Source organism: Lissotriton helveticus, chromosome 10 (genome assembly GCF_964261635.1).
Source record: "Lissotriton helveticus chromosome 10, aLisHel1.1, whole genome shotgun sequence".
Classification (NCBI taxonomy): domain Eukaryota; kingdom Metazoa; phylum Chordata; class Amphibia; order Caudata; family Salamandridae; genus Lissotriton; species Lissotriton helveticus.
Genome location: NC_136071.1, coordinates 849,894,799 through 849,910,877, shown reverse-complemented (window position 1 = coordinate 849,910,877; position 16,079 = coordinate 849,894,799). Strand labels below are relative to the sequence as shown.

General features: G+C 46.0%; 1 protein-coding gene across 1 annotated transcript in view; it reads left to right on the top strand.

The window, feature by feature from the left end:
• The window catches only part of HNRNPA2B1 (heterogeneous nuclear ribonucleoprotein A2/B1), a 174,505-nt gene that overhangs the window by 61,761 nt on the left and 96,665 nt on the right, over nt 1-16,079 (top strand). Inside the window, exon 7 of the mRNA XM_078663462.1 lies at nt 14,135-14,197. Within this exon, the coding sequence (XP_078519588.1) occupies nt 14,135-14,197 (63 nt within the window). The remainder of the gene's footprint in view (nt 1-14,134; nt 14,198-16,079) is intronic.

The following is a 16,079-nucleotide window of genomic DNA, read 5'->3' as shown; positions in this document are numbered from 1 at the left end:
CCCCTTTGAACCGATTCATAAGGTGGACCTGAAATTTCTGACATGGAAAGTATCGTTGCTCCTGGCTTTGACATCTGCTAGGAGGGTCAGCGATATTCAGGCGTTTACATCTAAGGCACCTTTCCTTCAATTCACCACGGACTCAGTGGTATTGCGCACTAATCCCACATACATGCCTAAAGTACCACTGGACTTTCATCTTAATGAACCTGTTGTCCTTAAAACATTCTTTCCTAACCCACAGTCTACGGCTGAGAAAGCACTGCATTCTTTAGACATTAGAAGATGCCTTCGATTTTATCTCTCCAGAACTTCGGCCATCCGCAAGACAGACCAACTGTTCGTGGCTTATGGCCGGCAACGCCGGGGTTGTGCTGTTTCAAAACAGACCATTGCTAGATGGGTCTCCTCTACGATTGGACTTTGTCACCAACAGGCTGGTAGGCCCTTACAAGCCTTGCCAAGAGCACATTCAACCAGGGCAGTTAGCTCTTCCACTGCCCTTTTTGCTGGTGTGCCACTTCGACAGATCTGCAGAGCTGCCACGTGGTCTAGCAGGCACACCTTTACTAGACACTACTGTCTGGACTCGGCAGATGATGCAGATGCTTCGGTTGGGAGAGCAGTGCTTCGCAATCTTTTCAAATAAGGTGAGCCTCTGTTTCCACCTCCTCATTTATGCTCTTTAGACGTTTGCTCAGAACATGTTGATTACTGTTATGCATGTCTCCTTTTCTATATACATGGGTATATTTAATTATATGCATACATGATATTCTGACGTCTACGAGCGTTATAATGTGAGTACTGCTTACTATTCTGATTCAGGCATGTGAATCTATGAAAGACACCCCTAATACTGGAGAAGAACAATAGTTACTTACCTGTAAACAGGTGGTTCTCCAGTATTGGTGTCTTTCATAGATTCACATGCAACCCGCCCGCCTTCCCCCAGAGACTCTCTCGAATAGCATGGGACTTCACTCCTGTGCGAGAAAATCTGAGAGCCTGAGCCTCTGGGGAGAGCATTCTGGTGGGTGCTGTCGCCTGATTGGCTGCAGTTTGGACTAACACATAATGACTTAGATAGTCACGAGAGTGGAAGTTTTTTCTACTGTAGCTGGGGCTACTTACTTCCTGGTTTGGTATTTCTGTTATCTGCTATATATTTTATGGCATTTTATTGCTTTTTTATATACCGTGAGACTCCTACTCCGACGACGGGGAATGATTCAGGCATGTGAATCTATGAAAGACACCAATACTGGAGAACCACCTGTTTACAGGTAAGTAACTATTGTTCTTCTCCTCTTACGGGCCAGCCTTAAAGAAGGTGCCCTGGAGGCAGTGTCCCCCGATGGAGACCGCCTGTGCCGCTCCGACTTGGAGCTGTCAGATGTAGTAATGCTGACCACCGAGCGTGACCTGCTCCTGAAAGGAGTCCTCTTCCTGGACGTCGATTTTCTCCTGTACAATGTCGACTTTCCTTGCGACGTCTACGGTGAAGATCTCCTTCTCGATGCCGACCTGCGCATCGATGTTGACGGCGAACGGCGGTGTCGCCCCGATGCCTTCGGGACTCAGAACGACGACGATGCAAAGTCCTCAACCTCGTCCAAGGTCTTGATGTCCTTCCCCTTGACGCCGAGCGTCGACGTCATTTAGACCCAGAGTCTTGGGCCGACGGGGAACATATAGTCATCATACTTTTCAACGTCGTAGCCATCGACAGTGACCGGGACCGATGTCTGTTCTGGGCCTTCTTGTGACGGGGGAGTCTCCCAGCGGCTGAATCACAGTAAGTGGAAGCAGATAGATTCCCTCTGCGCCCGAGGTCCCACCTGCATTCTGATGTCTTCTCTGCTCCAGGCCTTGAAGACGAATCTTCTCCCGGTCACGCAGGGTTCTCCTGGAGAATGACTTGCAGATGACCCAGGAGTCAGGAACATGAGTAGATGGAGGACAGAGTATACACACTCTGTGAGGGTCTGACTTGGCCTTCCTGCCCCACTCAGGGCACTAGTCAAATAAAGCTGGCATTTTGACAATAAAGGTGGCGTGGTTGCTAACAAGACAGCAAGAGAAAGGCCACAGACGTCGAGTGAAACACTAAAACTTTTCAAAAAGCTCCACAAATTAAAGTTTTACCAATAAAGGTAGAGCTCAATGCTCCAGGGTCCTGCTAGCAGGAGCCGGAAAAAATAACTGAAAGTAACTTGCCTTTGGCTGTGCATCATGGGATACCGAGGGTCTCTGGAGGGTTCCTTAAAGGCACGGTATCCCTTTTTCCAGACCTATAATAGCAGCCTATGGGGCTTGTCTGTCCAACCCTTCCTCTCTATCATGACAAAGGATTTTTGTGAAGGGGAGTTTCTCTGTGTGTGAAACTCTGTAAAATGTGTATTTCTATATTATTTGGCTATCCTTTTTCACTTCAGGATGAAGTGCTGGCCAATGTAGCCTTGTTAATGTCAGGCTGCATTATTCGTCTTTCATTTTCTATTAAGTGTTTATGCAGGACTGCAGAAGAGGACAACTTAAGAGACTATTTTGATTTCTCCGGGGTCCATGCACATGGGCGTGACTATTCAGATTATGACTATACACAGAGATAACAGTACTACAGAACTGGAGTTACAGGTAAGAAACCACTCCTTTTCCAATAGCAACATGCCTGATATTTCAAGGCGCAACTGGCATTACCATGTGCCGGTACCTAGCATTGTCATTAGTCCGCACCAGCTGTTACTCAATACAGTATAACTTTCGCTCTTCCTGGGCACTTCCGCACTGTAAATCATCATAAATAAGTGACCTGGGCCTACCACGCCCCAGAACATTGAAGTGTGGGAAGCGGCATGAAGGAATTGATGAAGGACCGGCAACTTGAACCCAAATGACCAGTAATTGTTTGTTGTAGGTACATAGCTCCTGGTAGGCACGGGGCAGGAGTACAGGTGTAAAACCTAAAGCATGACTAGAGGCCATAGTTACAGGATGGTCCCTTGAGGGTCAGCCATAGGGAGCAAGGTTTTCTAGGTAGGGGCTGGGTGGATCAGAGAGCAAAAGGAGAGTTGTATGGGATAGTGATATGCTGCCTGGGGGAGCATAGAGCTTATGTCAGGGACTTTAGTTGGAATTAAAGGCCCCTTTTAGGCTCTTGGGTCCACAGAGTGGTGGAAATGCGCTGCACGAGCTTTGTTATCCTTACTCCCTCCCTTAGCTTCCCTAAGCCTCATTTTCTCAGTTCGACCTCCCCGGGTGTTTCCAGCGTCTAAATGTTTAGCCGGGGACGTACTTGTGAGCTCACACCCAGGTAAGAGTCAGGTCATGGGCTTCTAGCCAATCGGGGGGGCCTACACACTCTTTCCGTGTTAGTCTCCAGAGTTTCTGATTGACCCCTGCATGTTGAATTTTAAACGAGCAGACTGCTATCAGGGCTCAATCGCCATAAGGCAACTGTTTAAGCGCTCAAAGTCTGCTTTGAATGACATTTGAATGTATAGCTGATTATCCTCATCCTACTGCTACACGGATAACCCCACAGCTGGCCAGCAGCTCCAACATTGGCTTCATCTACAAATCAGAAGTACTGGTTAATATGAGATACCCTTGGAGCAGACCCCCATCCCACAAGTAGGAAGATAAAGTTTAGTGAGGTGTAGACCCATTATAGACACATTGAGCATTGCATGTGGAAAAAGATTAAAACAGTCTATTACACCACCTTCTTACCGCAGGCAATAATAAATAATTACTGCAATATTGGAGCTTTCAAAGATTCACATGCCTTAATCATTCCCCGTCGTCGAGACGGGAGTCTCCGGTACATAAAAAAGCAATGCTTAGTAGTATAGCAAACTGAAACGAGGCCTAGGGCCATTTCCCTTTTGCAACCCATAACCCTTGTTATGTAAGAGACCAAACTTTTCCCTGAACCAATCAGAGCTCCTCACCCTCTAGAACCCTCCTGAGAGAACCTTTTGCTCCTCAGATTTTCTACCGCACGTTGTGCTAGGGAGTCTCCTTTGAGCTCTGCTCAAACTCTTTAGTTATATTCAAGTTAGATTGGACCGGAGTGTTTTTTCCTTCTCCAGATTTAATTATTTGGAATACTTCAAATTATTTCTCCTTCTTCTACCATGGCTGACCAGGAGAAAAAAGGATTTAGAGCTTGTGTCACCTGCTCTAAGAAAAGGCTTTATACAGACGATCCTCATAAAGACTGCATCTACTGCCTTTATCCAGACCCATCGGGCAAAGGATTGCAAGGTATGTCGTACCTTTTCCAATACAATATTGAGGGGCCGTGAAGGAAGGCTTCTACTCTGGCTTCAAAAGGCCAAAGTTAGGAAGGAGATCATATCCAGTGACAATGAGGAGGAGTCCTCTTCTTCCAGGAGATCTCAGAAAAGGAGCAGATCTCCTCAGGCTCATACCTCAGGGGAAAGACCCGAGAAGGCCCTTAAAAAGACCACCCCAGGGTCTTCAGGGCGGAGTCCCTCAAAATCTCCTTCAGGCAAAGAAAAGGAGAAGGGTCATGCTTCGGGGGTTAAACATACAAAGAAAACTACGTCAGAGCCCTCAAAATCTCCCCCTAAGGTCAACATTACTATCAAGAAACCATCCTCCACACCTTCTGAGGAGAAAGTGGAGAAATATGCGTCGTCGATGAGGAAAACGTCGTTGACGAAAAAACCTGAGATAAAAGCTGTTTCAAGAGCTTTATTGCAGTCGACAGTACCACCACCGAGACCTACGACGTCTGCGTCTGAGACTACAACCACGTCGTCGACGACTGAATCGACGACTATGGTAATGGCAACACAGACGGTAGCGTCGACGACTAAGATCTCGTCGACGGGGGATAAAACCCCAGAAAAGAGGTTTTTGGCCTGGAAAAGGACAATTACACCAGAACTTACCTCTCCAAGTAAGGTGTCGCCTCTGGTACCATCTCACCTTCTGGCGGAAGAAGATTTGGAAGGGGACGAAGATGATGGCGGTCCTTTTGGTTATGCTAGTAGCACGTCTCACTTGCAGGTGAAGTATCAAGAGGAGGATTCTGATAAATATGAATGTCAGGAGCGTCCCCAGCAACAATACCGCCAGGAACATCAGGAAGAAATGACATGTGCCATCTTCTTTGTTAAAAGATCTACAGTTCATGTTAGAGGATTATAGGAGGAGATATCCTGTACCTGAAGCCTCAAAGGGAATTCGCGAGGCTACACCTCAACCATGCTCTGTACCAAGTACACCAGTGCGTAGGTGGGAGATCTTACCGGAACCCCTTCCAAGATCTCCACCACAGAGATCTGGTCAAGATCCGGGTACCACTGATGACCAGGAAGGAGAGATCATGGACACTAGCAGTGTGGGACGATTATCTCATTCCATCACCACCTTCTCCTTTTCCGAAGCCTGATTCTCCACCGGAGGAAATCAGTGGTTTTCATAACTTAATGGAGAGAGCCACTAAGAGATTCGCACTTACCATGGCAGAGGATAAGGCGGAATGTTTCTTGTATGACTTCAAGGAACCCTATCATAGGACAGTTCGAATCTTACCGATTGCGAGTCATCTTTGGGAGGAAGGCCTGAAGGTCATGGAAGCACCAGCTACAGTGACTCCGGTGCTCGCCAGATTGGACAAAAAATATATGGCGCCTTCAGATGCTCCAGCTTGTCTGTTACGTCATCCTAAGCCGGACTCCGTTATTACCCAAGCAGCTCAGCAGAAATCGAGAAATCCGTCCGCTCCTATAACGGCACCTCCGGATAGATAGGGTAGAAGGCTGGACAATGCGGGGAAGAGATTTTCCTCTGTCTGCCCTGTTAGTGAGAGCTGCGAATGCCCTGGCCATTCTAGGGAGGTACGATAGGTAAATGTGGTGCGACCTCTCGCCTTACATAGACCATATACCAGAGGCGGAGAGACAAAGCCAGAAAAATTCTGCAAGAGGGGGAGAGAACTTCGCCCGAAGTCATAGATTGCGCTATGGACATAGCGACCACAGCATTCAGATCTCTGGGAGGTGCTGCGGTACTACGCAGACAAGGACGGTTGAGGGCAACAGCATTTAGACCGGAGGTCCAGAATGCGATCTTGGACCTTCCTTTCAACAGTGAAGATCTATTTGGCAAGTATATAGATGATACACTGCAGAGTATCAAAAAAGATACGGATTAAGTCATTGGGAACTCTACAATATAGGAAAGCTCCTTTTTCCAGGCTCTAAAGGTAGAGGTTAATCATCTTACAGGGGAGGATACCAACAGGGTCGATATTCCTCTTACTCCACCTCATCCCAGCACTACCGTGAGCAGTATACACCACCGCGCCAGTCAGGAGGTTACACAATCTACTAGGAGAGGTAAAGGAGGTCGTCAGGGAAAAGACAACACCCAACGACAATGACAACCTCCTAATTCCGGCTACACTGATTCCTCTGAGATCACATGTTCCCTAGATCACATGTTCCCCATGGGTGGAAAGATTGATCATTATTTTCAAAATTGGCAACAGATCATTACAGACCAATGGGTCCGCAACATTATTCAATTCGGCCACACTCTAGAATTTCTACAGAAACCCCCTTGTACGCTGTTGATACATCAGAAGGTCAAGCATTTACATCAGATGCGAGTGGAGGTTCGGGCAATGCTCCGAAAGGGAGCAATAGAACCAGTACCGAACTCCCAGTGGGGAAGGGGGTGTTCGAGGCATGTGGGCTGCTGACTTCATATCTGTGCATAGATCGCATAATGACCCTGTTGAGGAAGACTTCTTATTTGACACCTTCCCCACTTCAGAAAAAAGTGTTAGAACACTTCCCATGTTAAAGGGAGTTCTAAAACATGCACCTGACATATTTAAGGATACAGCCAGGGCACGGGTAATCCATTCCAGAATAGAAGTATAGGGCAGCTCCTACAGACCCTACTTACATCAGAGGGCAGTTACCACTAGACTCACTGGTAGTGGCCAATGCACGTAAAAGGGCCAACTCCCAAACAGGGGGAGCACCTCCCCTGATGAAGAGTCAAAAATACTGGAGGCAAAAGGGTAGCAGCACAAGCCTCCAACTCATGGAGGATAGTCCACCATTCTTAACCAACCTGTCAATCAGGATTTTCTATTTGGCCCTGCTGTCGACACCATTTTGGATAAAATGAAAAAAGACACAGAAACCGCAAAATCATTGGGGGCATTGCAATTTCAGCATCACATGGGCTCCTTTCGACGCTCCTCATACAGGGCAACTACACGAGGAAATACCTCGCAAACATCTGCCTCATACAAAAGTAACACACAAGGTTCCTTCAACAAAAACACAAACGGGGGAGGTTATAGGGGCAACAATAATAAGGGAAGAGGACGTGGAGGCAATAACACCAGAGCCTCGACTGCCACAAAACAGTGACTTCTTTACGCTGCCTCCAGACCACCTAACACCGGTCGGAGTCGGGCTCCAACAGTTCCTACCGGTCTGGCACACAATTACCATGGACAGGTGGGTGAGAGAAATTATCCAGTTTGGTTATTGGGACAGGAGTATACTCTCTATACTTCCTTATTCCCAAGAAGAACGGTTTCCTCAGACCAATATTGGACCTCAGACCCCTAAATCAATATATACTATCGGAGCACTTCCATATGATCACACTACAGCAAGTGCTCCCATTGCTCCAACAAGGAGATTTCCTAGCAACACTAGACCTCAAAGATGCGTATTTTCACATACCCATCCATCCAGCCCACAGAAAATATCTCAGGTTCACAATAGAAGGTCAACACTACCAATTCAAGGTTTTGCCCTTCGGGGTTACCACGGCTCCAAGAGTGTTTACAAAATGCTTAGCAACAGTAGCAGCACATCTCAGAAGGCAACACATCCATGGGTACCCTTATCTGGACGATTGGCTAATACAAGCAACATCGTACCAACAGTGTGCAGCACACACATCTCAAACAATTCAGTTGCTACACAGCCTAGTGTTTTCAATCAACTACCCAAAATCGCATCTGCAACCATCCCACGCACAGCAATACCTGGGAGCCACTATAAACACCTCAGTGGCAAAGGCATATCCAAACTCAGCAAGGATAGCCAGCATGCAGATACTCATTCGCAAATTCCTGCCACAACACTCGCTGCCAGCTCGAGTCTTTATGCAGCTCATTGGCATGATGGCCTCCTGCATATTCATTGTACCCCATGCCAGACTTCAAATGCGCCCATTACAAGAATGCCTAGCACGGCAATGTAACCAGGCTCGAGGACAACTAAAAGACCTAGTGTTGGTAGACAGTCGCGCTCACAACTCTCTGCAGTGGTGGAACCAACAAAACCTTTCCAAGGTGCGACTGTTCCAAGAGCCGGTTCCAAAACTAGTACTAACAGCGGTCGCATCACTGACAGACTGGGGAACCCATCTCCTTCAATACACAGTACAAGGGCTCTGGACAACCAAACAGAAAAAGCTGCATATCAACCAACTAGAATTGCTAGCGATATTCCTAGCCCTGAAACATTTCAGAAATACTTGTACAGCAAGACGGTTTTGATCCGGACGGACAACATGACCGCAATGTACTATATCCAGAAACGGGGAGGAACGCACTCTCCACAGCTGTCCCATCTGGCACAAAGCATATGGAAGTGGGCGATTCCAAAAAACATTTTTCTCCTAGCAGAGCACCTTCCAGGGAAGGACCATCAAATTGCCGACCTGCTCAGCAGGCACAGCCAACAACTACACAAATGGGAGATTCCCCCCAAGTTCTCCAGCCATTCTTAGAAGAGTGGGGTCACCCAGAAATAGACCGGTTTGCCACAAAAGAAAACTCCAAATGCCAGTACTTTGCCGCCAGATTCCCACATCCGTTGTCACAGGGCAATGCGATATGGATGAACTGGTCAGGCAGATTTGCGTACGCTTTTCCCCCAGCACCACTGATCCAGCTGGTGGCACGCAAACTGCGACAACACTCACTCACGCTAATCCTAGTTGCTCCCACATGGGCGAGACAACCGTGGTACACAACGTTCCTAGAACTTTCAGTAGTTCCTCATCAAAGACTGTGCCTTTCACCCCATCTTCTAATTCAGAACCATGGAGAAATCAGACACCCAGATCCCAATCAGATGAACCTAGCGATCTGGCTCCTGAGGTCATAGAATTTGGATACCTTAACTTGCCCCCAGATTGCATGAACATCATTAGGGAGGCTAGACGACCAACCACACGAGCATGCTATGCAGCTAAATGGAAAAGATTTTTTATTTACTGCAACAATAACCAAATCAACCCATGAGACTCTTCCATACAAAACATTATATGTTACCTGCTGCATCTACAAAGATGTAACTTAGCATACTCTTCCATACGACTACACCTCGCTGCTATAGCAGCATACCTTCAAAACAGGCTACACCTTTCACCGTTTAGAGTACCAGCAATTAAAGCCTTCATGGAGGGTCTGAAAAGGGTGATCCCTCCAAGACACCCACCTTCCCCAGTCTGGAACCTAAATATAGTACTTACCAGGCTTATGGGCCCTCCTTTCGAACCTCTACACTCATGCGAACTACAATTCCTAACGTGGAAGGTTGCATTCTTAGTTGCCATTACCTCACTCAGAAGAGTGAGCGAATTACAAGCACTAACAATTCAAGAACCTTTCATGCAGGTACATGCCAACAGGGTGGTTCTTAGAACCAACCCACAATTCATGCCTAAGGTTGTATCCAATTTCCATATCAATAGAACTGCCAGTATTCTTTCAAAATCCACAGTCGGTAGCTGAGAGAGCTCTACACACATTGGATGTAAAAAGAGCTCTACTTTATTACGTAGACAGAACTAAATCATTTAGAAACACAAAACAGTTATTCGTTGCTTTTGCACCACAACACAAAGGAAATCCTATTTCAAAGTCCGGAATAGACAGATGGATAGTTAAATGCATTCAAATATGCTATCAAAAAGCAAAACGCACTTTAACCCCCCTCCCCCCCCCCCCCAAGAGCACACTCTACAAGGAAAATGGGGGCATCCATGGCTTTCCTAGGAAATATTCCTCTTGAAGACATCTGTAAGGCAGCCATATGAACCACCATACACACTCTCACAAAACACTACTGTGTAGACGTGCAAGCAAAACAGCAAGCTGCTGTAGGCCAGGCTGTCCTCAAAACTCTTTTTCAAACTGCTGCAGCTGGCACAGGTAGCCACCGCTAGAGGAGATACTGCTGTACAGTCTATGCACAGATATGAATTCAGCAGCCCACATGCCTCGAACGGAATATGCTACTTACCAGTATGCATCTGTTCTTGGCATGTAGGGCTGCTGACATTCATATCGCCGCCCTCCTCCCCGGTGCCTGTCGCAGCTGAAGCATCATCTTTAGCATGGCCATCTCTTACTTTCCTATCTTCATCTCTGCCACAATGGTGAAAAACAATCTGAGGGTGGAAAAGATGCCCATGTGCACTCTAGTCCAGGGGAGGAGTCGCCTATCTTGTGATACTTCGAAGACTCTTCCAAGACCACAAAGTGCAATCATCCGGACCCAACACTAGGCGGCGATCTATGCACAGATATGAATGTCAGCAGCCCTACATGCCAAGAACAGATGCATACTGGTAAGTAGCATATTCCTTTACTCCCGCTTTTTTTCTCGTCAAGAAAAACATCCTTTAATGGCGTCCTATTCTAGACCTCAGATCCCTAAACACCTATCTCAAGAAGCAATCTTTCAGGATGGTTTCTCTGCCAGACATCCTTCTACTATTGAACCCAGAAGACCATATGACCACACTAGACCTACAGGATGCGTACTTTCGTATCCCCATCCACCCTTCACACAAGCAGTACCTTCGGTTTATAGTAGCCGGAGAACATTACCAATTCAAGGTACTGCCCTTTTGCCTGAAATCAGCCCCAAGAATTTTTCGAAATGCCTGGCTCCAGTGGCTGCGGTTCTAAGGAGACAGAAACACCAAGTATTTCCTTACCTCGACGTCTGGCTAGTCCAGGCACGATCAGCAGCATTAGCCCGAGCATCAACAGATGCTTGCGTGGAGTTTTGTCAGTCTAGGTCTGACTCTGAAAATCATCACTTTTTTAGGAGCAATACTGGATACTGAGAGAAACAAGGCGTTCCCCTCCAAAGATAGACAGCTGAAGATCATATCTCCCAAGACTTTACAAAAAGAATGTCTTTCAGTACTCCAGGACGAGTCATTACTGGTAACAATGTCATCTTGCATTCCCGTCGTACCTTACTGTAGGTTAAGAATGCGTCCGTTGCAAGAGCAACTAGATCTGCAGTGGCGTCAAGCGGAGGGATCCTTCGAGGATGTTGTCCAAGTCACGCCGGTCATGGTTCAAGCAGTAACATGGTGGACCCAAAAACGGAATATCTCGCAGGGTCTTTCATTCCTTACAGTGCCAGCCCAATTGATAGTAACAGACCCGTCCCTAGAAGGATGGGGAGCGTTCCTTCAAGACCTACAAGTCAGCGGTCGCTGGAAGTTGCACGAGCAACAACTATACATAAACTTACTAGACCTCAGAGCAGTGCACTTTGCATTGCTAGTTTTCCTGCCAAGGATGAGAGGGTCATCTGTGTTGATAAGAACGGACAACACAACTGCAGTGCACTACTTAAACAAGCAGGGAGGAACAAGGTCACTCTCCCTCTCTCAGGAAGCCCAGAACATATGGGAATGGACGCTACGACGTGGGATATCCATAACAGCAAACCTCTCCCAGGGGATCAAAACATCAAGGCGGATACTCTCAGCAGGCTCAAGTCTTCCTGCCACGAGTGGGAGTTGGACCAAGGGGTCCTGAACAACATTTTTCGGAGATGGGGAGAACCAACGGTAGACCTCTAAGCAACAGCGGAGAACAGAAAATGCCGGTTCTTCGCAAGCTAGCTTACCCAGCGGGCATGGTCCGGCGTCTTTGCCTACGCCTTTCCTCCAATTCCATTGCTGCCGCGAGTGCTTGTGAAGATCAAGAAAGAAACATGCAGACTAATCCTGATAGCCCCATGGTGACCCAGACAACAGCTTCTGACGATGTCCCAGGGTCAAGTGCTTCATCCGGACCGAATTTCTTGCGATTGGCCGCCTATCTCCTGAGCACTGTGAATGTCAGCATCTAAACATCTCAAAAGAATGTAAAGACATCCTCTCAAAGGCTAGGGCGGATAGTACGAACAAAACCTACAGAATGAAGTGGAAGGAATTTTGTCTCTGTCAAAGAAGTAACATTCATCCTTTGAATTCGGTACCTCATGAGATTATTCCATACATCTTGCATTTAACCAAGTCCGTTTTTGGCTCACGCTTCTATAAAAGTACATTTAGCTGCAATATCACGCTACAGAAGGACTGCCTCGTGCCCATCCTTATGGTCGGCAAGAATTGTGAAACTATTCAGGGTTGTTCAGAGTTTTTCGTCCAATAAAGCCTCCTCCACCTCTTTGGCGTTGAACATAGTCCTTTCACAATTAATGAAGCAGTCCTTCGAGCCTATACACAGGGCAGATCTCAAATTCCTATCGTGGAAGGTGGCGCTTGTCATCGCTCTAACTTCGGCCAGAAGAGTTAGGGGAATTACAGGCTCTCACAATTCAAGACCTGTTTCTGCAATTTAAAGAGGACAGGATGATTCTCAGAACTAATCGAAATTCATCCCAAAAGTACCAACTGACTCATTTGAATGAGCCATTAGATCTAAAACGTTTCTTTCCACAACCAACAGCAGCAGAAAGAGGTCTACATTCGCTGGCCGTCCAGCGATGTCTCAAATTCTATTTGCAAGAGACTAAACACTTTCGCAAGTCTTCACAGCTTTTTGTTGCTTTCAGGGCACCCAGGAAGGGCTTCCCTTTATCGAAACGTGGGATTGCCAGATGGATTTCCAGTGCTGTAGTATATTGTCACCAAGCTGCTGAAAACCTCTGAATGCACGAGTTTGTGCTCATTCAACGAGAGCAGTGTCCACCTCCACTGCGTTATTTGCAGGAGTGCCGATCCAGGATGTCTGCAGGGCAGCAACCTGGAGTTCTACGCACACCTTCACCAGGCACTACTGCTTGGAAGCAGCCGCAGAGACAGATGTGGCTGTGGGAGAGGCGGTGCTGAGAAACATTATCCAATAATTGTGAGCCCTCTTTACATCCCTCCGTCCAATATTGATATGCAGAATTCTAAAATAACTATGTACAGGATGATGCTGTATTAAGTGTTAAGTGACTATGAAAAAAATAAATGTGCTTTATGCTACTGCTCACTAATCTGATTCAGGCATGTGAATCTGTGAAAGCTCCAATACTGGAGTAAGAAAAAGAGTTACTTACCTGTAACTGTATTGGAAGCTTTCATAGATTCACATGCAAATCCACCCTCCTCCCCTGAGAGGCTCACCTTGGATTTAGCACGAAGAGTGTTTTTATGCACAAGTGTGCGAAAATCTGAGGAGCAAAAGGTTCTCTCAGGAGGGTTCTAGAGGGTGAGGAGCTCTGATTGGTTCAGGGAAAAGCTTGGTCTCTTTTACATAACCAGTGGTTATGGGTTGCATAAGGGAAATGGGACTAGGCCTCTTTTCGGTTTGCTATACTACAAAGCATTGCTTTTTTATGTACCGGAGACTCCCGTCTCAACCACGGGGAATGATTCAGGCATGTGAATCTATGAAAGCTTCCAATACTAGAGAACTACAGTTACATGTAAGTAACTTGTTTTCTTGGGTCCCAAGTGTCCAGTCACGGAGATGCCACAACAAAAATAGCATCACTTTTCGTTTTAAATCCGTAACATTTTTGCCCACTTAATTGATGAGAAACCTAGTGCTGTTTAGTAACTCTATATCCTTTCTTGATCAATGGGGTTGGTATCCCATGTGTGCACAGTTAATGTACTGTTTATGAATGTGATTTTGAAATATTATTACAGGTAATTATCATTTACCATCACTTTTTTTTGCTTAAGATCGTTCGTTTTTACCTGATTATAATGTGGATATTTATTCTAAGAAGTTGTTTTGTTTACTTCTGATCACACTTTTGTCTAAACGAACCGCATGCTAAAGTATAAATATTTTTTTCAACAGATGGATATGCTGGTGGGCGTGGTTATGGAGATGGATTCAATGGCTATGGTGGAGGACAAGGAGGTATGCACTATCTTTTGTGAGTCTATTCAAAAGGTATTCGTGTTTAATCCTCTGAATCAGAATAATGAGCATTTATTATGCAATCCATGCAAGTTTTAGATCGAAAGTATTTATCTGTTAAGGAAATGTATTCCTAATCTCTGCAGCTATTATTTCAGGATGACTTCAGCCCTCTTGTATATAATGTTGTAGGAGGCATAGTGGAATGTATGTTGTCACAGCAGAAAGGGAAATGAAAGTATTATGTCACCATACCCATACATCTCGGGGCAAATGAAGCTACATGTTGGTCATTTGTTTTAGCAATACATTGAACAGGTAGAGCAAAACTTTCAGTTGAGAGGCATTACAGCATGCAAAAGTGGTGAAGTAATTCAGATAGATTGTACCAGGCAGTCCAGTCCATCTCCTGGGCGCACTGTTTAAGATCCCTCAGGGGTAAATGAAGTGTTGTGTCCAGCGTTTATGCCCCAAAATCTGGAAAGAGCGCCACACAGGGGAGAAGAATGCAGATCTCCGAGATCTGCATGTTGCTCAGTAATGCAGCAGTAGGTGCTTTACCTCTGGTTGTATGGGTTGTTGGTTTACCAGGTACAGTTTGTTAGCTTTCTAGTAGCATGGGTATGCAGGCAACATTCCATCTAGATAAGAATTGTTTTGACTTGGCAAATCCTGTCCTCAATGGGCTATGTTAATATCATTGTTGATGTAAAACTTCACAACCATCGTGCTTCATGACTAAAGTGAACTCACGCTGATGAGGGGTTCTGAAGTAAAGTAAAAAGCCCAATAGCACTACAATAAGGAATTCAGGCTGAGTCCTCATTACTACCATTTGAATGTTGAAATAAATGTTTGTGAGACAATAGACCTTAATTTTGCTCACCCTGCATATGCAAAGGTTATAGGGGCATAATAAAAAAGCTTTCGCATGATAAAAGCTGCTGGACGTTCTTGGTATAGGCTCAAAAGGAGGGCCCATGAGAGAGGACAATTATTACTTTCACAAAGGTGGTCTCCGGATAGAAGGATAAACTTAACTGATTCTTTCAAGGAAATCCTTAACTACAAGCATTTAAAAAAAAGAAATCTGTGAAGGACATTTTCTGTAGGCCGTGATTGCTGCAAGGTGGTCTTAAATAGATAAAAATTGCATCTTTGCTTTAGCCAAGTAAAGTAGACATGGAAGCTCTGGCTCTACTTGGCAATTGATAGGATCGAAATTGTTCTAAGCACACCAGATGCAGAATCTTGCCCCCTTTGAGTGAGCAGGACGCTCTTGTAGATGGTCTTCTGGCTTCTGCCAACAAGTCCATGCATTCCTTAGTAAGATTTAAATAGCTATATTGTAGTTCAGGAGCCAAGCAGCCATGTTCAAGGATTGCTTGCAGAGTCTTGTATCTGGCCTCTAAACTTGGGTTGAAGGTCCAGTCTGCACAGCATCCTCCCATTTGGGCTTTTTGATAGGTTGAGACTTCTCTCACTCTTTCAAAAAAACATCTGCACCATCTACGGACAGAACGTCGGCAAGCACCTCTCCATCGAAAATCTCTACGCCGTTGACCAAGACCTACGCGGTTGTGTCCACTCTGCAACAGCGACCACCATCTCCACTCTTAACAATGGCATTGACTTTCTCGACTGAGACATCCTTGGTGGCTCACATGCCTAGACTGTCGCCGCTGAAAAGCACTGCGACCTCGTAGACGACAGTGAACACGGTTCCTCCATCAACCAAGAGATCTCCTTTGTTGACTGTCGCTACAGTCGACGGAACACACTGCTCTTGGTATGGACGAGGGGAAAAATGTAAAAACAAGAAAAAATAAAGTAGCGAACTCCTGCGCATACCTCTCCAAGCAGAGTGTCCCCATTTTTACCA